We start from the raw sequence: 20,369 nt of genomic DNA on the forward strand, positions 1-20,369 counted from the left end.
ATTTTAATTGTTTTCCACAGTTGAACGGCGAGAAAAGCAATTTAACCTTGCGACAGGAGAAAATAACTAAAACGAAACTGAATTGGCGTCTACAATAATGTTTGCACTCTATTGCTTCTAATATTTGTCCTTCGGTCAAAAATTCATAATAATAAATATTATTCAAAGCAATTCAGCCGACACGTTAGGTTAGATTAGGTGAAAATCCTGGTATGGTAAAAAACTCCCTAAAATTATATTTTATTATATAAATATGGCGTAAAGAATAAAAAAAATACGAAGTACGTATAATATAATATGTATGCATAACATTTTAATATTTTAAATAAACGAGAATACATTTCTTATTGTTAGCTGTTATAGTAATATTTTATGCGATGAGTAGGTATTTTGTGACGATATTGGTGTAAAAAACGTTCTAGTATCTTAAGATTGTATTGTGAATACAGACTACAGTCATATTTCCTGTACTCGTTATAATATCTAATTAGTAATTATAAAAATGATCTTGTATAGTATAATGTACAATTTTCGTCATAGACTAAATATTTATATAATTAATAGCGAATCGTGCTCGCATATGAAATTATGTCAATGCGGTTTTATTAATAAATCTGTCCATATATATTTTATAAAAGTTTAGAATACCGATTACCATATTTACTATATATTTTTAGACTTAAAATTGCATTCCGTTTCATTTCACTCAAATATGCATAGTTCATAAATATTAAATGAAATATTTATTGAAATTCAGTGGAGTGTTAGCAGGAAGAAGTGACGGGGACTAAGTTTTTTTATATACACAAAAAGAAATACACATATTTGGCCCAACTAAAAGTATAGATGTATATACAATACATTTGAAATTGAAATAACTAAATAAATAGTTGGCTCAAATATTTAGTTGGGCCAACTATTAATTTAGTTATTCTAACTATACAATTATTGTGCCCTTATATTAAGGATCTAGGACGTTTCGGCTCGGATAATTCGGCGATATCCGTTTCGGCGCGTGGCCATTTATGCGATATATAAAAAAAAATGATAGAAATACTCAATAGGCAATATAATGAAAAATAAGACGCATTATTCATTAAAAATTATATAAATAAATTATATAATATAAAATTAGTCAAAATAAATTAAAAATAACAACATGTCATTTTAATGCAATATTATTTGCTATACCCTTAAGAAATATTATATTATTTTAACCTTTATAATTAACAACTAGTTTTTTTATTCGTTTGTCAGTTTTTAAATTTTTTCAACTTCCTCGGAGGACTATTACCTGATACAAGGTGTTTGTAATAATATGTCCCCCTTGCAAAACACGTTAGTGAAGATTCCACATGTCTGGTGAGTAGCGTGGTTTTCTTCGACCGATACGGAGATTTTTCTTCCCAATGTAAAATTCTTCGAACCATTCAAATAAGGGTAAAGCTCTGTTAGTCAGTTAGCTTATCAGTGGCAATATTCAAATCACACAATGGTATGAATGCTAGAGCTTGGAGGAAACACAAAAATTTGCTTCATTATTACACCTCGACAATAAATGTAAATCTCCAATTTTTTTTGAGAAAATGTTGGCATAAATGAAAATAACATCCGAAAATATTTACATCATTAAATGAATTCTGTAATGCTGTTATGACACCAAGTTCGAAGTCTCAACCAACTGATGTTGACTAGAGATTAGGTTATAATTCATTTATCATACTAAATCATTTTTCGTACGTTTGTTGTTTTTGTTGGGTAGCAATGTATAAATTGCAGGATGCGCTCCCCCTTGAAATTCGGCCAGTATAACAAAACCTTGACAAAATAGAGTAGATGCAACTTTGAATGTTCCATCCATATACTGTACTATCGAATCTTTTAATAACTTAAGATCAAGAGGACGACCAAATATAAGAATCCTATCATGATCTAACAGAATATTTTATAATTTGATTTATATCAAAGTATATACTAATTTTGTTTTTATTTATCGCCGAAACGTCCCGTTCCCCTATATTAACCACAATTTAAGATGTAACTATGTATTTTTTCCGTGCTGTCAAAACTTAGGAAAGGATATTGTGTTATTTTAAAAACGGTGTACGTAGAAATCTAGGCAAAATAATAATCCTTATAATAACTATTAAAATTAAAGTTCCCAATATTTATAACTAAATCGCACTCGCACAAACCGCATCGCATGAAAAACGACTGTGAATAACGATTAACGATTTTATTTTCAAAAAGTAAAAGTTTAGGTGTCTCACGAAGCTATTGATAATAAAGGTGTATATAATATGTATATTAACTCAAAACTCGTATTCACGTTTCGTCTATATTCAAAAAAAAAAAAATTAAAAGACTTTAGTAAACCATAATATGGAAAAAATAATAACATGATTGAAAATACTGAAATGAATTTTTTAGATTTTATTAAAAATATTGTAGAGATTCGACAATCTCAACTATGTAGTTGATTTATATAAGAGAAACAACCGATTTTCTATTTTGTTTTAGGGACTAATGGTAAAATAAATTGTGCACGAATTAGTGAAAACCCAACAAAGTGAATCATCACTACCCCAGAGAGAAAAAAATAGTCACGGCGACCAGGAAGGCGTATAATATATGACTTGGATTAAAAAAACAGTTTGTACACGGAATTCCGTATGACCGATGCCGGTGCGTTGCGCAATAATTCTATGTGCTCTCTCGCAGTACAAAGAACCCGGACACGCGGGTTTCCCTTGTGTCGCGCGCGTCCTTCCCCCGTAAGTACAACGTGCATTGGCTCCGTGCTGCACAATTATTGTTCGGCTGTGAATAAGAAGATGACCGGCCGTTTGTTGTGTTACGTGTTGCGGCACAGCCGACACGCGCCCACGCTCTCCCCTCGGCCCTGCGCCCGTCCCGTCCCGTCGATCGCCGAACCGGAGAAGTTCCCTTTCAAGGTGACGACGGTAGAAAGTTTCCACGGGTTGATGACAGGTGTGCGAGGCGAAACACGAGAGCGGTGGGGACGGCCGAGCGCACCGCGGACACCGCGTTTACCGGAAGGTGGCGGGGGGAGAGGGACAACGGAAGCGGGCCTAAAGAGAAAGTCGGTCGTTGCCGGCTAGACTTCTACCGCCGGCCGATTGACACTGGGTCAGTATTATACTAGTGTCTTCTCCGCAAACATCGGACAGTGTACGGTACGCACACACCAAACATTACAAGTGTTTCCCTAGCACACAAGTTCGCGGCGCCTATGGTGTTAAATAATTAGCATACACGATCGTCAGGTTTTTTTTTTATACGAGTGCCGAACGAGGATTTTATATGATCGTCAATTTGGGTGAGTAACACCAGCTAATTACTGTCTAATTATTATTACGATTATTACTACCTATTACATCGATATAATTCCATTCGAAAACGACATTTCGTTTTCAATTTCTATAACAAGCGTCGTAAACTACTTTTATAATTCTACCGGATTTTATTTAGCGCCCGATGGTCTAGGTGAAAACGAGATATCAGGGCTTGGAAACTTGAGGTAGGATAACTATTTTGCGTGTAGTCCCTCGCCCGTTAAATTCTACCCCGTTCGTTAAAGTCGATATTCATGGTTTCGTCATGCTTAAAACAAACAAAAAAAAAAAACATATTTTGAACTGTTTTACACTAGAAATATGATATTAATTATTAACACAAAAAAACGGGTTATAACTTGGATGCGTATTTTTTATTGAACAACGATCGTTTACAACAACATGTTTTCAACTTAGGTTAAGAACAAACCCGGCGTCAAAGCTCATGTAGATAGACAATAGGAATTCCGTTTTTGAATTTCTGTCTGTAACTGCAACGGCTTTACTTTTATTGTGTGTAGAGAATTGTTTCTTCATGAAAGTAAAAGCGCGTGTTTCGTGTTTGTGTATCAAGACGGTACGTTTAACAACGTGTATTTAGTTTGTGGAGGTAATCGCTAAGTACCTCTAATTTGTATGCACCCTTTCGGTTACGCTTCAAACGCCGGCTATAATGACGATAATCCGGCATGTGTACTTTCTTCGTAACAATCGGTCCGTGGAGAAAGGATAAACGCACTGTGGTCGTCCAAGGTCGAACTCTTGAAAAATATCATATTCAAATGAATGGTCATTATACTACGAACATAATCATAGTATTTATTATTTCTCTTATTGTGGCGGCTTCATCACCATCGCGTCCGAAGTCATGTCGATCACGTTCACAAGTAATTAACATGTTTCATATGTGATTCTAATTTTTTTTTTTGGTTATTGAATCTCGTCGATGTTGTTTAGATACAACTGAATTTACTTTCTGAATCGCTGAACCGTTAAGTAGCGAAAAATAATCAAACGACCTTGGCGCGACATTCAATATTTTTTAGCGATGCCTCGTGACTAGCCAGATAGAGCATTGTCGCGATTGTCTAGGTCAAATAAATATTTTTTATTATAATATTATTATATATTGTCATCGATGGCCCAGAACGAAATGTACTATTATTTCCGTACTTTCGTATTTTCATACGTAATCGATTTAAATGTACAACTGCGATAGGAAATTATTACCGTTAATTGTAAAATAGCTTCGAAGCATGTCTTAAAATATCGTTAGCTATTATTATAATATTAATAAAGAATCGACATGCCAAAAAGCTGGAATAAATAATTACATTAACATAAACTATAACCTCTAGGGCCAATTAGTTACTATTTTTCTGTATAGTCCGTTTTAAATTACTATTTTTTTAATTACATTGTATTTAGCAGTGATAGTTTAATATTCTTCCATATTATTGATAACCGAATGCAATTGTATGTACTACACACAATAAAAAAAATCCTACATTTAAATCTAAACAATGTACAGCATTGTATTTTCAGAATGGCAAAATCGAGCAACTACATGATGTTGACGTTTGATTGATGTTCTTTCCTCAGAGTAAATCATGCACTCATTGCTCCTATTATCCATTAAGTAAACCAGTGCCGCACTATATGGATCGTTCAGATCACAAGTGCCGTGTTGTCGAGTACATATCTTTTTTATGGATGTAACGTTTCTCTCGATTTAATTTTGATGGAACCCGGCGAAAGCAATAATTCTAGAGACCACGCGGCAAGTGTTTACGGACAATTTCGTACAAACCGTACGTGCAATTTAGTATAGTTCGCACTGTTTGAATTATATTTCAAACGCCGTGGAAAAATACTCGGACGAATTAATTTTAGATAATATTTACAAGTAGTTTTACGTGTGGTGGTGTGGCGTACACACGAATAATAAGGGTTGGTTTGTTCGATGTCCTTCACTAGTCGTTTTCGTGTACGCCCATGTACAATTACGGGCGGTTGATACAACCATCGCGTTTCCGGGGGAAGTTATCACACTAAGATCGTGCTGCAATTTCATCGTCGCTAACCTGTCGGGTAAACACGGGTTATCATCGGTGTATGTGGGCCCGTCGAGAGGGCGGCCTACACGTTGTGGTACCACGATCCAGTGGGTCACGGTCGGCCACCAGACTCGCGAGAAGATATTAGGGAACAGCGCTCGCAAACCAGTTTTCTCGTATGTGACCAGTTCCCCCTTGTACGTCTAGGGCAGCCTAAGAATTAGGTTAATGAAAGTCCAACGCCGCCGCCGCCGTTCGCCGACACTAGCTATGGCGTACGGTTCAGTCAGTGTCTGACAAACAAGAGTCGCAAAGGTGTGAAATTTGGCACACATCTCTGACGGCTAATTGCCCGTCGCATGGTCGGATCGTACGCCGGGAAACGCGTACCCGCATACTATATCATTATAGAAAGCGACAGCAAACCATCCGAGTGATAAGAAACCAATTTGCTCTTGCTCATATAAAATAGTAACAGGGTGTGTGTGCAGTTTTCAATAATAATTATTGTCGGCCGCGGTGCATTATTTTTTACGGTATTCGGGCCGCATCGCGTTTTATCGTTAATTGCAGTCTATTTCCCGTACGGGTCGGATAAAAAAAAAAATAATAATAATTGCCCGCGATTCCTTTTTTTTTTTAGTTCGACTGAATCATATGATATTTGGAACAACGAGCTGGTCCTTATAATTAATAATTATCGTACACGCTTACGATTTAACGAGGATCCGGTCGTTTATAATCATCTAATACGACGCCTACTATACTCGGTTACCGTTTATAACGGGCTCGGAATCTGAACGAAATTACTATTATGTACAGGAAGTCCTAGATGAAACATCGTTTCATCATTAAAAAGAATTTTCTCGCACTAAGTATCTTATTTCGAATAAATAAATAGTCGAAATTTGACTTAACAAATACAATGTAGCATTAAGAACTGCAACAGTCGCTGAAGACATGCCGTGTGTACAGTAGCATTGTTCTTTTATTGATATTTCGAGACACGTCGATTTCGTCGAGACTTCAACGCCGCGCCGCGGTACAAAAGGCACGCACACGGGCGTTCCCTGCTCTCTTTGGACGCTTATTAGTGTAATCTACTCGGCCGTTATAGATACTTGGTCTTATAGTTCCCAAAGGAACTTTACTTTCGCTCTTCGTAATTGCACCCGAGGCCGTTGGCAAACTAATTGATTCTTCTGTCACGACGATATCAGCTATACTATACTATAATATCATATCATGTTATGTAGACCCACGGCAACAGTCACGTTTCGGGTACACTCATCGTTGTCAAATTGGCTCATCAAACGAGGCGATTGCATATGATTTCCATTGAAAATAATAAGGGGACAAATTGACGAGCCACTGCAGGAGTTATACTAAATACACACGGAGATAGCCATTCACACGCGGCGTCGGCCACTTTCTCTGCATCCATTCTTGACACACATAACGCGTGTGTTATATGCTCTCCTGCAGCAATAAAAATGTATCATATATAGTTAAAAACGGTGTATGATCATCGGCCGGCACTTTCTATAATATTAATATATTATTTCGACTGTGCGCAAAAATAGCCCGGATCACAATTATAAGAGGAAAAGGTAAATTTTTGCTGTTTTTTTTACTGCAAATAAGTACAACTTGTGGACGGGTATTACGGTCGTGCGTTGCCCCGGGCGCAAACGTGGTGTATTCGAATCCGGTATCCTCGTGGCAAAGTAAATGTTGTTTTGGACTCATGCTGAATTTCACTCTACTGCATCTCAGCCAGGCGACTTAGTTCCCTGCGCTTTGACAGGCTTTTGAAAACATTAGTTAGCCTGTTAGGAAGTTTTCTAAGGGGGCAGGAAAGTTACTATACTATAAATATAAAATACACTGTGTAGCAAACACTTTTGGTAGTTAAAAAAATCGATATAATGATATTTTTCGTCAAAATTACAATCGTATCTCCTTAATCTAGGCAAACGTTGAAATTAAGTAATAGAGTTATAATTCTAATTACACAACTTTCTCTCGGATACGCGGTATTGTTTACATTTGTCAGTTAATAAATCAGTTAGTTCGATCGGTATTGTATACACCATTTAACAATTACTACTCAATATTTCAATACACTCCATTAAGGGACCTCTACACCTGCGTATTTTTGGTCGAAAACAACTCATTCTAATTCAAACGTATTATTCCTAAGAATACTCCAATTTAAGTTTTTAAAAAATATTTATTATAATATTAAAATATATTAATATTATTTCAGTTGAAAAAAGTTAAAAATTGAATTTTTTTTATATTAAAATAATTAATTAACTGAAAATAATTTTAAAATTGTGCCACGACCGATGCCTTGAAAGTGTTGTGAAGAATTCAAATGTTTTTTAAAAATGTAAATCGATGTATTCTTAAGGACAGTACGTTTGAAGTAGAAACATGTGTTTTTGTACAAAAATAGATCCTATATGCGTTGTAAAAGTTGAAAAAAAAATAATTATCAAAATAGATACTTCTTGCTCAGTCTATCGTTAGCGCTGAAGATGACAACATTGTTGCCGAAATACGTCGTATATAATTTTTATGGTTAAGAATTTATATTATTATTTTATTAGTTACTTCTTTCCTATGGTAATATGCATGTTCAAAAATGTTAGCTTTATGTTAAGTTTTAGCGAAAAATTGCCTATACAATGTGCCTTAATAAATACTAGCGTAGAAGAGGCCCCTTAAAATTAAAATTCTAATACACACCCTCATTAGATCACAATATCTCATATCACTCTTGTCTGTTGTCAAGATGATATAAAAAAATAATATGCGTTTACTTTCATAACGTTCTATTTTTTTTTTTTTATGTAAACGACCTGTAAGAAGGCAAAAAATAAAATAAAATCGTAACAAACTACCGGCGCGGCGGTGTAAAAGTGGGTTTGCACGTATTTCCTGTTTACATGCGGTTTTATTTTTTATATTATTATTATAATTTTTTTTTTCTCATGATACGACCAAAAACAATGCAGACCAATATGCGTTGTTCGCCTCACGCGCGCGCGCTGCAACGGCGTTTACGGTAGATTATAAAGAAAGCGATTGCGATTTACATACAAATATACGAATACGAATATTATTATTACAAGATGTGCCGCTGACGTTTTTGATTGACCGACGGCAGTGTGTCGCAAGAACGAATTCACACTGGTCGCCACATATTTCACGTGAAATCTGGTCCTACTCTCGCTATAACACACACACACAGCGGCGCGGCGGTCTGATTGGAGAATGATCATTTCAATTAGACACCGGCCGGCGTTTTTCTAATTTTCCTACACTGTCATCAAGCGACCGGTCGGATAGTTTTACAATTAACAGCGCCGCCCGACAGTCGCGGGTACGCCGGTTCTCACTTTTCGTCTACCGCATACCTACCTGGCATAATATACATTTTATTTCTTCTTTTTGGAAACGTATGAAATCGCTCCGGGACGACCGGCCGTTAAAGCGCTCAATAATAACCGGTACCGACGTATTACTACAGTGTCGGTGTTTCTGAAACCCGACCTCTTCGTCGGGGGCATCTGTTCGGCTTCTGCCCTTTCGGCGGACACGCAAGCGTAAACCGACACCCGGACGAATAACACAAGTAAAGCTCCTGGCTCCCGGTAGACCGTCAATTAGTGCCGACCGGTTTGGGGACGGTCGACGATTTTCAGACTAAATTTTAGGGTGCGGAGAACAAAGGCGTCCAGACACTAAAAACCGATCTAACCTCATGGCGGGCCTTCAAAAAAAAAAACGTAAAAAGAAACATAATTGACAACGCGAATTGTTCAAACGAACACATCACGTTCGTCTCGAACGGCAGAAATGTCGGCGGACGTCCTTCCATTGTTCTGGGTCTACGAATGACGCTCATTGTGCATAATATGTGTCGTATAGTTGTTTATTGTTGTTACAATTATCGTCGCTAAATTAATTTTGAAAAGAAAAATAACGAAAGAGAAAGTGGCCGGTATTTTTTCACGCTTATATGCAAATAATAATAATAAAGTCGTTATGAAACCGGCGAACCACCGCCACTTCCCGTCGGTGTTTCCCCCGTCTTGCGGCCGTCGTCCGGATTTATTATAATAAAATAATATGTCGAAAACGCGATTACCGACTCACAGCACGCGCGTTCCCCTGTACTCGGTCATAATATTATTTTATTTCTGTGCCCAACGATTGGAAAGTGAGCGAGCGAAAAACGTTTTAACAGCATGCCACACGAATGTCTCTCAAGTACAACATGTTTTATACACATTCACTCAGTCGCACATAAAACATTTCTATACTACACAATTTTTGCATTCCGCGAAATCTATTGCATCCTCTACAGTCTCCATTTATGTTGTTTTAAGGCCAAAGCCGCCCGTCCTAAAGGTTTATTGTGGCGTTTGGCGAAAAATAATAAGTGGATACGAAAACTACCTATGTATCGTCTCACTGAGCAGATTTAAGGCCGGCCAAGGAACGGGCGGTAAAACTAAGGGATAAAACATTACGGGGGATTATATCCGGCAATGAACCAAGTGTGGCACAATTATTAAACACGCCTGTATAAAATATGGTGTGCTGACCGCTCTATCCTCGTCTGGTATTTTCCCGGTGTCGGCTGATGGGGGCGAATACACAACGGGGCGCTTATAATTGAAAATAACCAACGAATGGCGTTTAACCGAACTTAACACAACCCGTATGTGTGCCGGTCACGTCCGTACTTGCCGGCCGGGGATTAGAAAGTAAACACGGACGCGCGCATCTCTTTTGCGCAATTAGCGGCACCAATCGTCGGCGGGTATTATTATTAATCTCATCCGTTTGCGTTTTGCCGAATACCAAGCGCGTGTGAGTGTATGTTGGCACTCTTGTGAAAGCGCTGATGTGTATGTGTACAGCGTGTTCGTGTATTAGATGGCAATGTCGTTGGGAAAACAGCCACTGACGAAGCCGATCGACACCAAAAACCGCTCCGAGGTGATACTACCTACGACCGGTCATCGGGTGGTCGAAATCGAGCCGGGTGGATAACGTTACACCGCACGGCTAAACAAGAGATATGTATACATATTTTTGATCTTTCCCAAGGATAAATTTCTATACTCAACCTAACCTAGCGAAGGTGGTATTATTCGTATTCGTTAGTTATTTATCGTAACTTACCGTTACCCCGGATTTATCTGTAAAAAAAAAAAAAAACATATTAATAAGACTAGATACACATGATATGCTCATATACCTCCTAATCACTAATGGTATACCGTAAATGAATATGATTGAATCGATCACACAGTTTCGCGAAAACCCTATGAATGAATGAAATTGTGATTTTTATTCTCGCATTCTCCAAAAACGTATACATGTATATTATGTATAATTTTTTTGTAATTGTTAGTTTATAAAGTGTCGGGTACTATTGAATCAGAAATTTTAAGATTAAAAATTTGTAATATGTAGTTAGGTTACTAGCATGATATACTGGGAACTGGCTACGAGTTAATTATTGAACAAATGTTGGAAATTCGTAAAATATAGCGCTGGGAAAATAATAATTTTTAAAAAGCTTTGTTCGAAAAGTATTACTAGAGAGATAGTTATACTTCTATGTATAGAAGTGTAATTCCGGCGTTTAAAATACCTAACAATGATTTAGGGTTAGTCAAAGCCCAAAGGTGACAAAACAAATAAATAAAAAAAACAGCTATAATTTTTAGTAGTTTTTTTACAAAATAGTTTCGCAAAAAATGATTTAGTTACTAAGTTGATGAGAAACAAATAGGTCTTTTAATTTGGTTCATACACATTTTTCGTTCTACTTTTAAAGTAAAAATATGTCGCAGTAAAAAAATAATAATTAGTTGACGGTCTTTGTTTCTGTTTGACATGACATTATAACAAATAAGGCGAACAATGGTCGGATCTTAGCGCTAATCGCTTTGTGTTTTTGCAAACTATTCTATTTCATTTGGCTGGTCACAAACTCTTTCGGTAGATTTGTATCGCCGGTTTTCATTGCTCGTAAATCAGATAACATGCCATATAAATATGATTAATTATACAGTTAGTAGACTGTAGTATTTTGGAGTCGTACCGGTCAAATACACTATACTATGTTCCATTGTTGTTCGTTGATCGATTCGAGTGTATACTTTGTAATTTTGTTTTCTGTTCACAACGTTGCCTGACAAATTTTGGGTACTTAATTATAGAGCTTTTCAATAAGGCGGTGCTTCGTCGTGTGAGGGATTGAAATATCGAATTCCGACCTTGGAGGGTGCGGCGCCGCAGACTGCAGTGTATAAATATTTACATCCTACTGGCCTACTTAGGCGAGTACGTGGTTCATTGATCTTGATCTTGGAGAACAGGTCCTTTTTACACGAACATTGAAAGTAATTCGATACATTTTTAAACGCGTGTGTGTGTGTGTGTGTGCGTTTATATCCGATTTAAACCGGTTCTAATCGAAATATCGGTTGGGTATTAGTATCTTTCTATTTATTATTTCCGACGTTTTCTCTCCGTCGTCGTTTGTTAAGCATTGTTATGACGTTGCCCTCGCAATATATCCGTACAGCTTCGTCCACATATTGAAGCCGCCACCGTGGCTACAGTCTATGACCATTGGCACTTTTGCCCTTAAGACTTGAGGGGGTTTGTAAGCCCACCGCCGAAAATGATGCCTTCTTCAATAATTTTGTAAAATACCAACAAGACTTCGACGGAAAAAAAACATAATACAAATTTAGTAAGCGGAGCTTTAGATACTTAAAATAGGATTAGCCTCCTTTTAGTCGCGCCTCCTGTAAATGACTTCCTTCCTTTCCGCGGTGTAACGGTGTAATTCAAAAACAATTATTTTTGGTCGTATTAACAAGGTATGTGCGGGCACCACGAGAGACCCTCGGGCACCGACTTGCGTTCTGGTCACGATTTAGGATTTAGAACAATTCCAAATAAACGAAAATAGGTGGTACAGTAAATACGTTCATCAGTTTTGAGAAGTAAAATAGAATATCTCTGTGGTTCATGGCAAGTGGGTTCAGTGTTAACATTTTTGTGCACTTGGAAATTCAGACAAAAATAAATTTAATTATTTCCGTATTATTTTGTAGTATATTGTACAACTATTTTTGTTTTATTCTAATAAATAATAATTCAATGTCAATGTCAAAATTAAAAACGAGTACATTAAAATGTATTATTCAAATAAAATATACTTTCTAACATGTTTATTATTATTATTTGTATAGCATATTTTTATGTGGTTGTTTTAATGTATTTTATAGAAATGAGTAATAAACATTGAATGATTACATGTATAGGTCAAAATTAAATTAAAAAGGGTAATAATTTTTTTTAAAAACTATTTTATTACGATCGAAATAAGCAGTTAAAATATTTTATAAATTATAATATCATTCGGTTATACATATTATGTTGAAAACAAGTTCTAAATTATCTACGTTCAATGTTTTTTTAATTTTATAGATACCTGTTTAGGAATTCAACTTGCAACTCAATTTTGTTGAATAATTTATTTGCGTGTATTTATATAAAGTTACATACAATACATTATAATTTGGTCATTAACCATGAATTGTTAGTGGTGTTAATAATCAACACCTTAACTTAATGAAATACATGGTAATGCTGAATATATTAAACGGAATTTATTATAGTCGGGCGTATTTTGCGCTTATTATTATTATTATTATATTAGTGAATTGGGGTGTCCTAACAATGTTTATCACATTCTTCATTTCCGACATTTCACTCCACATAGCCACTCGTGGAATATATTTGGGGGCGGGGGGCGGGGAAGAGATTCCACAATGCTAATATCCCATAGAATTATTCAGTAGTATTTATTACATTATTCTCGTATCACGCAAATGTAATTGTTCCGATGATTCATCAGATTGCATCTTGTGTCAATCTCTTGTCGAACAGTATTCGTTCAGGCTCTTGAGCTCCACGCACTGCCGTCATGTCGTCTGCAGACTGTGGGAATCGACGGCAGAAGTCTAAATTTTTACTCTGGCCAAGGACGCTTTCCACTGGGAATTTGTATTAAAATTCACTAATCTCCTTACGTACAATACCTACCAATTTTATGCTGGTTCATCCCTTTTTATTAATCCGACGTTTTTGCGAATTCGACTCGCTTTTGCCGTTATTATTGTTATTTTTTTTTTTTTTTATTCCCACGCGACCCAACCGTTTCTTTGCCGTCGAACGACGATCGGCGTTCATCTTAACCTACTACCCACAGCGGTCGCTTATACTCGCGGGAATTCGCTCGGTCGGTACACGAGCGTGTAATTCTGTCTCTAATTGGCGCGATCCAGTTGAAATATTTGAAAGTGCAATTGAAATGGCCGAGACGGTAAATAGCCGTACGTCGGAGTGTGTGTTTGTGTGTGTACATAAAAATGTACAAGTACACGGGCAGAAGATAGTGAAAGCGGTTTACTTTCCCGTCGCGACCATAGCGCCTCCAGCGGCCGCGCGTTCCAAATACATATCAATTTAAAAATAGTAATTGTTCAAACGGCGAACCACCTCCGATTCCGGATTTCGTGACGGCCTTCACCCCAAAAACCGTCGACCGTCGAGATCCGGTCGCCGGAATACCTATGAACGTTTTCTGTTTTTTGTTTCCAATTGTGCTGTACTAATAATCAATGTAAATGTATATATTTGGTTTTACAGATCACACCGGACGCGCTATGAAGAGATACCTGAGGCACCAAGTGTACATCGTCTTTTACGGGGCTTTGCTGTTTTTGCACGTGAGTAATTCGTAAAGTAAATAAAATATACTCCTTTAGCGTGCACCGACATTATTACCGGACACGTGTACTCCGAAAATGCCAACAGTTCACGAAATATATTTTCCACGCAGTTGATGATCAACACGACTAGCACGGCTGCAAAATTAATATCAAACTATATATATATATATATATATAGGTCAACGACAAAACCATTTCGAAACCGTTTGTTCTCAATTAAACGTACCGGCATTTAAACGTACTCGGGCCTTGATCGACGGCCGCTGCAGTTATTGTCAATACTGCCAGACCGGTCTGGTTAAGACGAATGACACATTGCCAACGAATATTATAGCCGGTATGGGCGAAGGCGATCACAGTTGTTTGTTTAGCCGTGACTAAATCGTACACAGATAGTGTCGTCGAATATTTGATTAATTAACGATAATGGGTTTTACTTTTATCTCACCGACCGGATATTAGGAATGCCCGGGCGTAAGACGAAATAATATAATTACCATTGCTACGGGAGACCGTGCATCCGCGTCTGTACCGCAATGTACCACCGGATATTCTGCGACACCTCTTAATAGGTATTATATGAGATATAATATACATTATTATAAATAACGTGTTGTATATTTTTTTATCGAGTTTTGCCGTTGTCGATAATTATTTGGGTACGCTACGCTCAATGCTTCGCTAACGCTCTCGTGTTTCACAGTAAACGGGGGAGGGTAGGGACGTACTATATAAATATCATATTTTAAGGCTACAAATGGGTTTTGTTGGCGCTTAACCATCACGTGTGTGTTGTTTGCAGAGTACTAGCGGAGATGGGCTAGCCGGAGCAGAAAACAACGCCGCCGCTTTGCCGTTGGAGCACAGATCCGGTGGCGGATACGACGTGGGTCTGTCTCTGCCTTCGGGTCCTCTGCAAGGGCCCCACGACGAGGCATGGCCGTTGCAGACCACTCCGGACGCCGCCAAAATCAAACACTTGCAAGTGCAGTGCGAGAAGACGCACATGCGAGTCAACATCGAATTCGACCGACCGTTCTACGGTGTTATATTCTCAAAAGGTAAACAAGCAAATCGTTTTCTCGCCGGGTAACCCGAGTACGTAGAGTAAGGATAATAAAATATAATAAGTTTATCAGAGGACGGCGAGAAACGTGATCGACAGTCGCACAGAACTATATGAAGCGATCACAGTGTGAGGCCATCACTAGTGTTGAAGAGTAGGTACAGTGATTAGGACGACCGACCCAACGAATATGATGTTTTTAATTATCTGAAAGTTGAGACTAATTGTGACCACAAAGTTTAAATTAAAAAAAAAAATTACACAGTTTTCCTAGTAGCTAAATAAAAAAAATACCATGTATACATTATAGATAATGGAATGACGTGCTATTGACTACCGTGCGATTTAATTAGTTATTTCTCGAGTAGCAAAATGACATCTATTCTCAAGTATTCAGTTTACTATTAGTCTACCTGATATCCTATTATTTCTATCGCCATGCCATGCGGATTTACCGTGTACAGATCGGCGACCGCTGCGCAGCGCCGTGTAGTATAGACTCTACGGAATGGTCTGGGCTTACGAATTTCACGCTTATAGCAAAGACACGGCATTTTTAACGGTCATGCATGAGAAAATGTTTTTGCATCCATTACCGAGGCGTGTGAGAAGGGCGCTTGGTCATTATCGTGGCAATTTAACGGGATGAGACCGTTTTCTCCATGACGAATGAGTGGGTGGGGTCAGGAGTATTATTATTATTGCGCGCGGGCGCGGCATATTCCGGTGTACACCTATGATAATAATACCCGTCTAATGAAATGTGGTTAAAAACAATAATGAAATAAATAGACGTACAAAACAAACATAATGTTATGAGTTTTTTTTTTTTTTTTGTTGCACTGCTACCTACCAAGCATACGTCACATGACCTGTATGTATGCGGACTGCGGAGCCCCTATGTGTAGGTATACAATACTATCTAGGCACTGACCCACTAAACGCCCGTGTGTGCGTTTTAATTAATATTTATGAAGCGCTTCTTCGAGCCGCTCTCACGTGTGTGCTGCTGTTGTTTGCGTCTTTTATGATATTCCCTAATTGATGGCTACCGCTTGTAAGTCATAATTACTTTGTATGTTATACTTAACCGGATCGGTCGAGTTGACGTATGAAATAACGACATGAGAACGGAGAGAGAATTCTTACCGGCGTGGCAGATTAAGATTTTGACAACGAGAAAACTATGAAGAAATTTCCGATCTCACACACACAATTGTCCGCCGTATGTATTTTTGTATTTTAACAAAGAACAGTAGGCAGACGTTCCAGTTTTGCTCAAGCCTCGAGATAGGATCAGCTACTGATGTTCTTACCTTTTCGGCGTGTCGTTGTTAACATTTTTACTACTGTACTGGAGGAGACAAAATATGAACTAGAATAATTAAGTCGGGCGTTATTAATTTTGTTAAAAATTGTCTTTACAGGTTTCTATAGCGATCCTCATTGCGTACACGTGAAACCCGGAACCGGCCATCTGAGTGCCACGTTCGAAATTCTTTTGAACAGTTGCGGTATGACGTCTTCCGGCGGCAACGGAGCCGTAGCCGGTTATGGAGGTACGCCCAGCGGCAGTTACGTCGAGAACACCATCATCATCCAATACGACCCGTACGTGCAAGAAGTTTGGGACCAGGCACGCAAATTGCGGTGCACGTGGTACGATTTTTACGAGAAGGCTGTGACGTTCCAACCGTTCCAAGTGGACATGTTGCACGCGGTCACGGCCAACTTTTTGGGTGACAATCTGCAGTGTTGGATGCAGATACAAGTGGGCAAGGGCCCGTGGGCGTCGGAGGTGTCGGGAATCGTGAAAATCGGACAGACCATGACCATGGTGTTGGCTATCAAAGACGAGGAAAACAAGTTCGACATGTTGGTGAGGAATTGTGTGGCTCACGACGGAAAACGCACTCCCATCCAGTTGGTCGACCACAACGGTTGCGTCATCAGGCCCAAGATCATGTACAAGTTCCAGAAAATTAAGAACTTCGGCCCGTCCGCGTCCGTCGTGTCGTTCACGTACTTCCAGGCGTTTAAGTTCCCCGACTCGATGAACGTGCATTTCCAGTGTGTCATCCAGGTGTGCCGTCACCATTGTCCAGAACCGAAATGCCCCGGTGATTACGCCCTGCCTGCCGCCCCCGCCGACATCGGCGGCGATTACAGCCAGAACTCCGTGCACCCCAACGAATACGGACCATCCCAGGTGGATTACCCGGCTTACCCCGATCCCAGAAACCCGTCCGGACCGGCCGGCGCTTACTCCGAACTGAAACCCGAAGTGGTTCTTCCGGCTTCGGCTTCATCCACCGCTAGCCCGCCGCCCCAGAAGGTACCACAGACCGACGACTTGAACTTGCCGCCGCCTCCATTGCCTGGACACGGATCCTCTTACGCCACTGTCAAGCGTCAAGGTACTGTGGGTGACGACGAACAACACATCAATTTGATATCCCTGGGAGGCCGACCGCGTTCCGTCGACATGTTCTCGGACAGCAAACAACGTCGCCGTCGTTCTACGGGCAACCCCGAACTGGATGTTAACACCAGCCGTATCATTCAAGTAGTTGCGCCGGGCGACGTCAACTTTGCCCTGAACGTGCCGGTCACGAACAGCAGTAACAACGGCGGTGCCGACACCGTAGTCATGTCCACCCGATCCGGACTGGCCGCCGACAACGTTTGCATCAGCGTGCCGAGTTTTGTCGCCGGACTGGCCATGCTCCTTTCCGTGTTGGTCGTCGCCTGTCTAGTCGTCACGTTCCTGTTCTTGAGGGTGAGGTCCATGAACAACGCCAAGGTGTGCGCTCCGGTACAAGGCCCTTACATCCACGGGGCGGCTTTCGAGGCAGCCGAGTTCGTCAAAATGGCTAGCTCGTAGGGCCCCTCCTTTGCTCTCCGTTTATCATTAAGACCCTTCCCCTTTACCATGGAGCGCACACTCTGCTCCCACTCCGTTACGACGAGTGTGTCGTGTTTACTTAGGTATTTACTATTTACCGATTAGCCGCCGTTCGACATTATTTACACCGCGGTCGCTTACGCCATTCGGATAATATTTTAACGTCACTGGCCTATAATTTATTATAATGTCGACCATACGTTTAAACTGAGTGATTCTAGTTTACTCAATTACCCTCCCTACTCTAAAAAAAAAAAAAAAAAACAATATGTTTGTACTTAGAAAACGAACCTAAATTATTATTTATTGGATTTTTATCTATATATATTTTTTAAAATAATTTTAAGCACATCGCTACTGTAGTAAACAGTATCAAATGACGTACGGGCAATGCTCGAATTATTTTGTTTCACGACCAAACATTAACCGCCAATAACATGTTAAAGCAATTAATTCAAATTATAAAACTATATACCATGTTAAGCCCATATATTTATATGGGCTTATTATTGTATAGTAATATATTATTATTACGCATCGTGTCGTTGAAATACATCTTCTTTACAATTTATATTATCATGTACATTGTTTCATCCTTGTAAATATTATATATTATACATAACATATTAGTCTTAACTATAAATAATTAACTTTTAGAATAATATAATTATAACGGCTGAAATAATGACCCCATTTTATAATTATTATTAGAATGAACAATTATTGTGTTTAAGAGAATTATAAGTCTAAACCAATATATAGTGTACACACTTAATTGAGTTGTGTTAGCCAAAGATGTCTTCGAAAATCGTAATCAAATTTGTCGAGTGATCGAACTACGACTTACGTTACTTTACGTCTTGTTAAATACCTAAAGCAGTTCTTAAAAATGTCATAAAATTCCTGATTGCTACGCCTTATTTATTTAATTAACATAATATATTATTGTCTATTTTTATAGTGATCACGTGTAACATTATATAATTTTTTATTGTAATGACTTTATTTCGGGTTTTCTGTAGTTGTTAAATTCAAAAATAATGAAGAACAATATTATTTTTGTGCTCAAACCTATAATTTATGTATTATATTAATTATTGTATTGTATTGAATAAAAATAAACAGAAAACATTAAAAATTATACGTATCCTTATTTTTGTTTTATTTTTCGTGGGTATGTAAATTGTACCTATCTATATTTCATTACAACGGAATTATTGAAATGCTCAACTTCTATTGGGTCAGTTATTTTCATTTGAATGAATATGATCAAAGAAATATAAAAGTCGTTGCTAATTGTTTATAATAGCATACAAAAACAAGGAAAATTAAAAAGCTAGTGGCTATGCTAGTACATCCAAGAGTGATGAAATCATTCTCAAAGCAGCGCATTAATGCCAATCCGAAGATGGTAAAAATTATTTAACATCACTTCAGTGTAACTGTAATATTTTGTTGGTTTTCTTCATTAAAAACAAAACAAATTTCGACTACCTACATATAGTTATAATTGTTTTTTAAGTACCCACTTACTAGATTAACCCCAGAATTAACTCTTAAACCAGATATCTACACCGCATACGACTAGAAATTATTATATTTTCGGAAAGTAATTGCGTGCCACGTTTTAATGTTAAAAATAATATATATTTTTAATGTATTTGATACTTTAAGGGCAACCTTATGTTTCGGTACTTGCACACTTCCCGAAAGTACGGCTTTGAATTTATTATATTTTTTATTGTTTTATTAATTTATAGATGATAAAATCTATCTAATAGTAAAAAAGTTAACGTAGGTTTAAATACAAAAACATTTTTTTTTAAACACATTATACAATTTTCCAGTTTTTCAAAAAAAAAATGTAATTTCTTGAAACATGCTATTGTATAATTTTTTTTAATAATTATTAAAAATTAATAATTTATAATATTTATATAATATTTTAAATGAATATTAAATACTAACAATACATATCACTTTCAATGTTTATACATGAAAATTATATTCAAAAGGGTTTTAATTTTAGTGAAACTTTTTTAACTTTCGGCTAACGATTGCTTTTATATAAGTCTCAGTGCCATTTTAATATTTAATACATTTTATTTAAAATACGTATAGTTTGTTTAGAATTATAGAGTTCGTATA

The 20,369-nt window shown here is 37.7% G+C and overlaps 1 protein-coding gene and 1 pseudogene across 1 annotated transcript; one reads left to right on the top strand and one right to left on the bottom strand.

Annotated features, from left to right (window-relative positions):
- Positions 1-1,244: 1,244 nt before the first annotated feature.
- Positions 1,245-2,205, bottom strand: LOC126835850 (uncharacterized; annotated as a pseudogene).
- Positions 2,206-3,139: 934 nt separating this feature from the next.
- Positions 3,140-19,362, top strand: LOC126835244 (cuticlin-4-like). Its single transcript, XM_050567696.1, has 4 exons — positions 3,140-3,340; positions 14,168-14,247; positions 15,053-15,311; positions 16,744-19,362. Exons 1-4 carry the CDS (start codon positions 3,325-3,327, stop codon positions 18,198-18,200), a joined length of 1,812 nt encoding a protein of 603 aa, XP_050423653.1. The 5' UTR covers positions 3,140-3,324; the 3' UTR covers positions 18,201-19,362.
- The last annotated feature ends 1,007 nt before the right edge of the window (positions 19,363-20,369 follow it).

This window comes from Adelges cooleyi, unplaced genomic scaffold, assembly GCF_023614345.1.
Source record: "Adelges cooleyi isolate 19-005CV unplaced genomic scaffold, UGA_ACOO_1.1 ACOO_flye_CR_arks_rails_tigmint_CR_PRNA_23, whole genome shotgun sequence".
Taxonomy (NCBI): Eukaryota; Metazoa; Arthropoda; class Insecta; order Hemiptera; family Adelgidae; genus Adelges; species Adelges cooleyi.

What these genes read in the sequence shown, in the direction of transcription:
- LOC126835244 (XM_050567696.1), top strand. An exon ending in GGGCTTTGCTGTTTTTGCAC is followed by an intron (nt 14,248 to 15,052) that starts GTGAGTAATTCG and finishes TGTTGTTTGCAG; the next exon opens with AGTACTAGCGGAGATGGGCT. An exon ending in CGGTGTTATATTCTCAAAAG is followed by an intron (nt 15,312 to 16,743) that starts GTAAACAAGCAA and finishes TTGTCTTTACAG; the next exon opens with GTTTCTATAGCGATCCTCAT.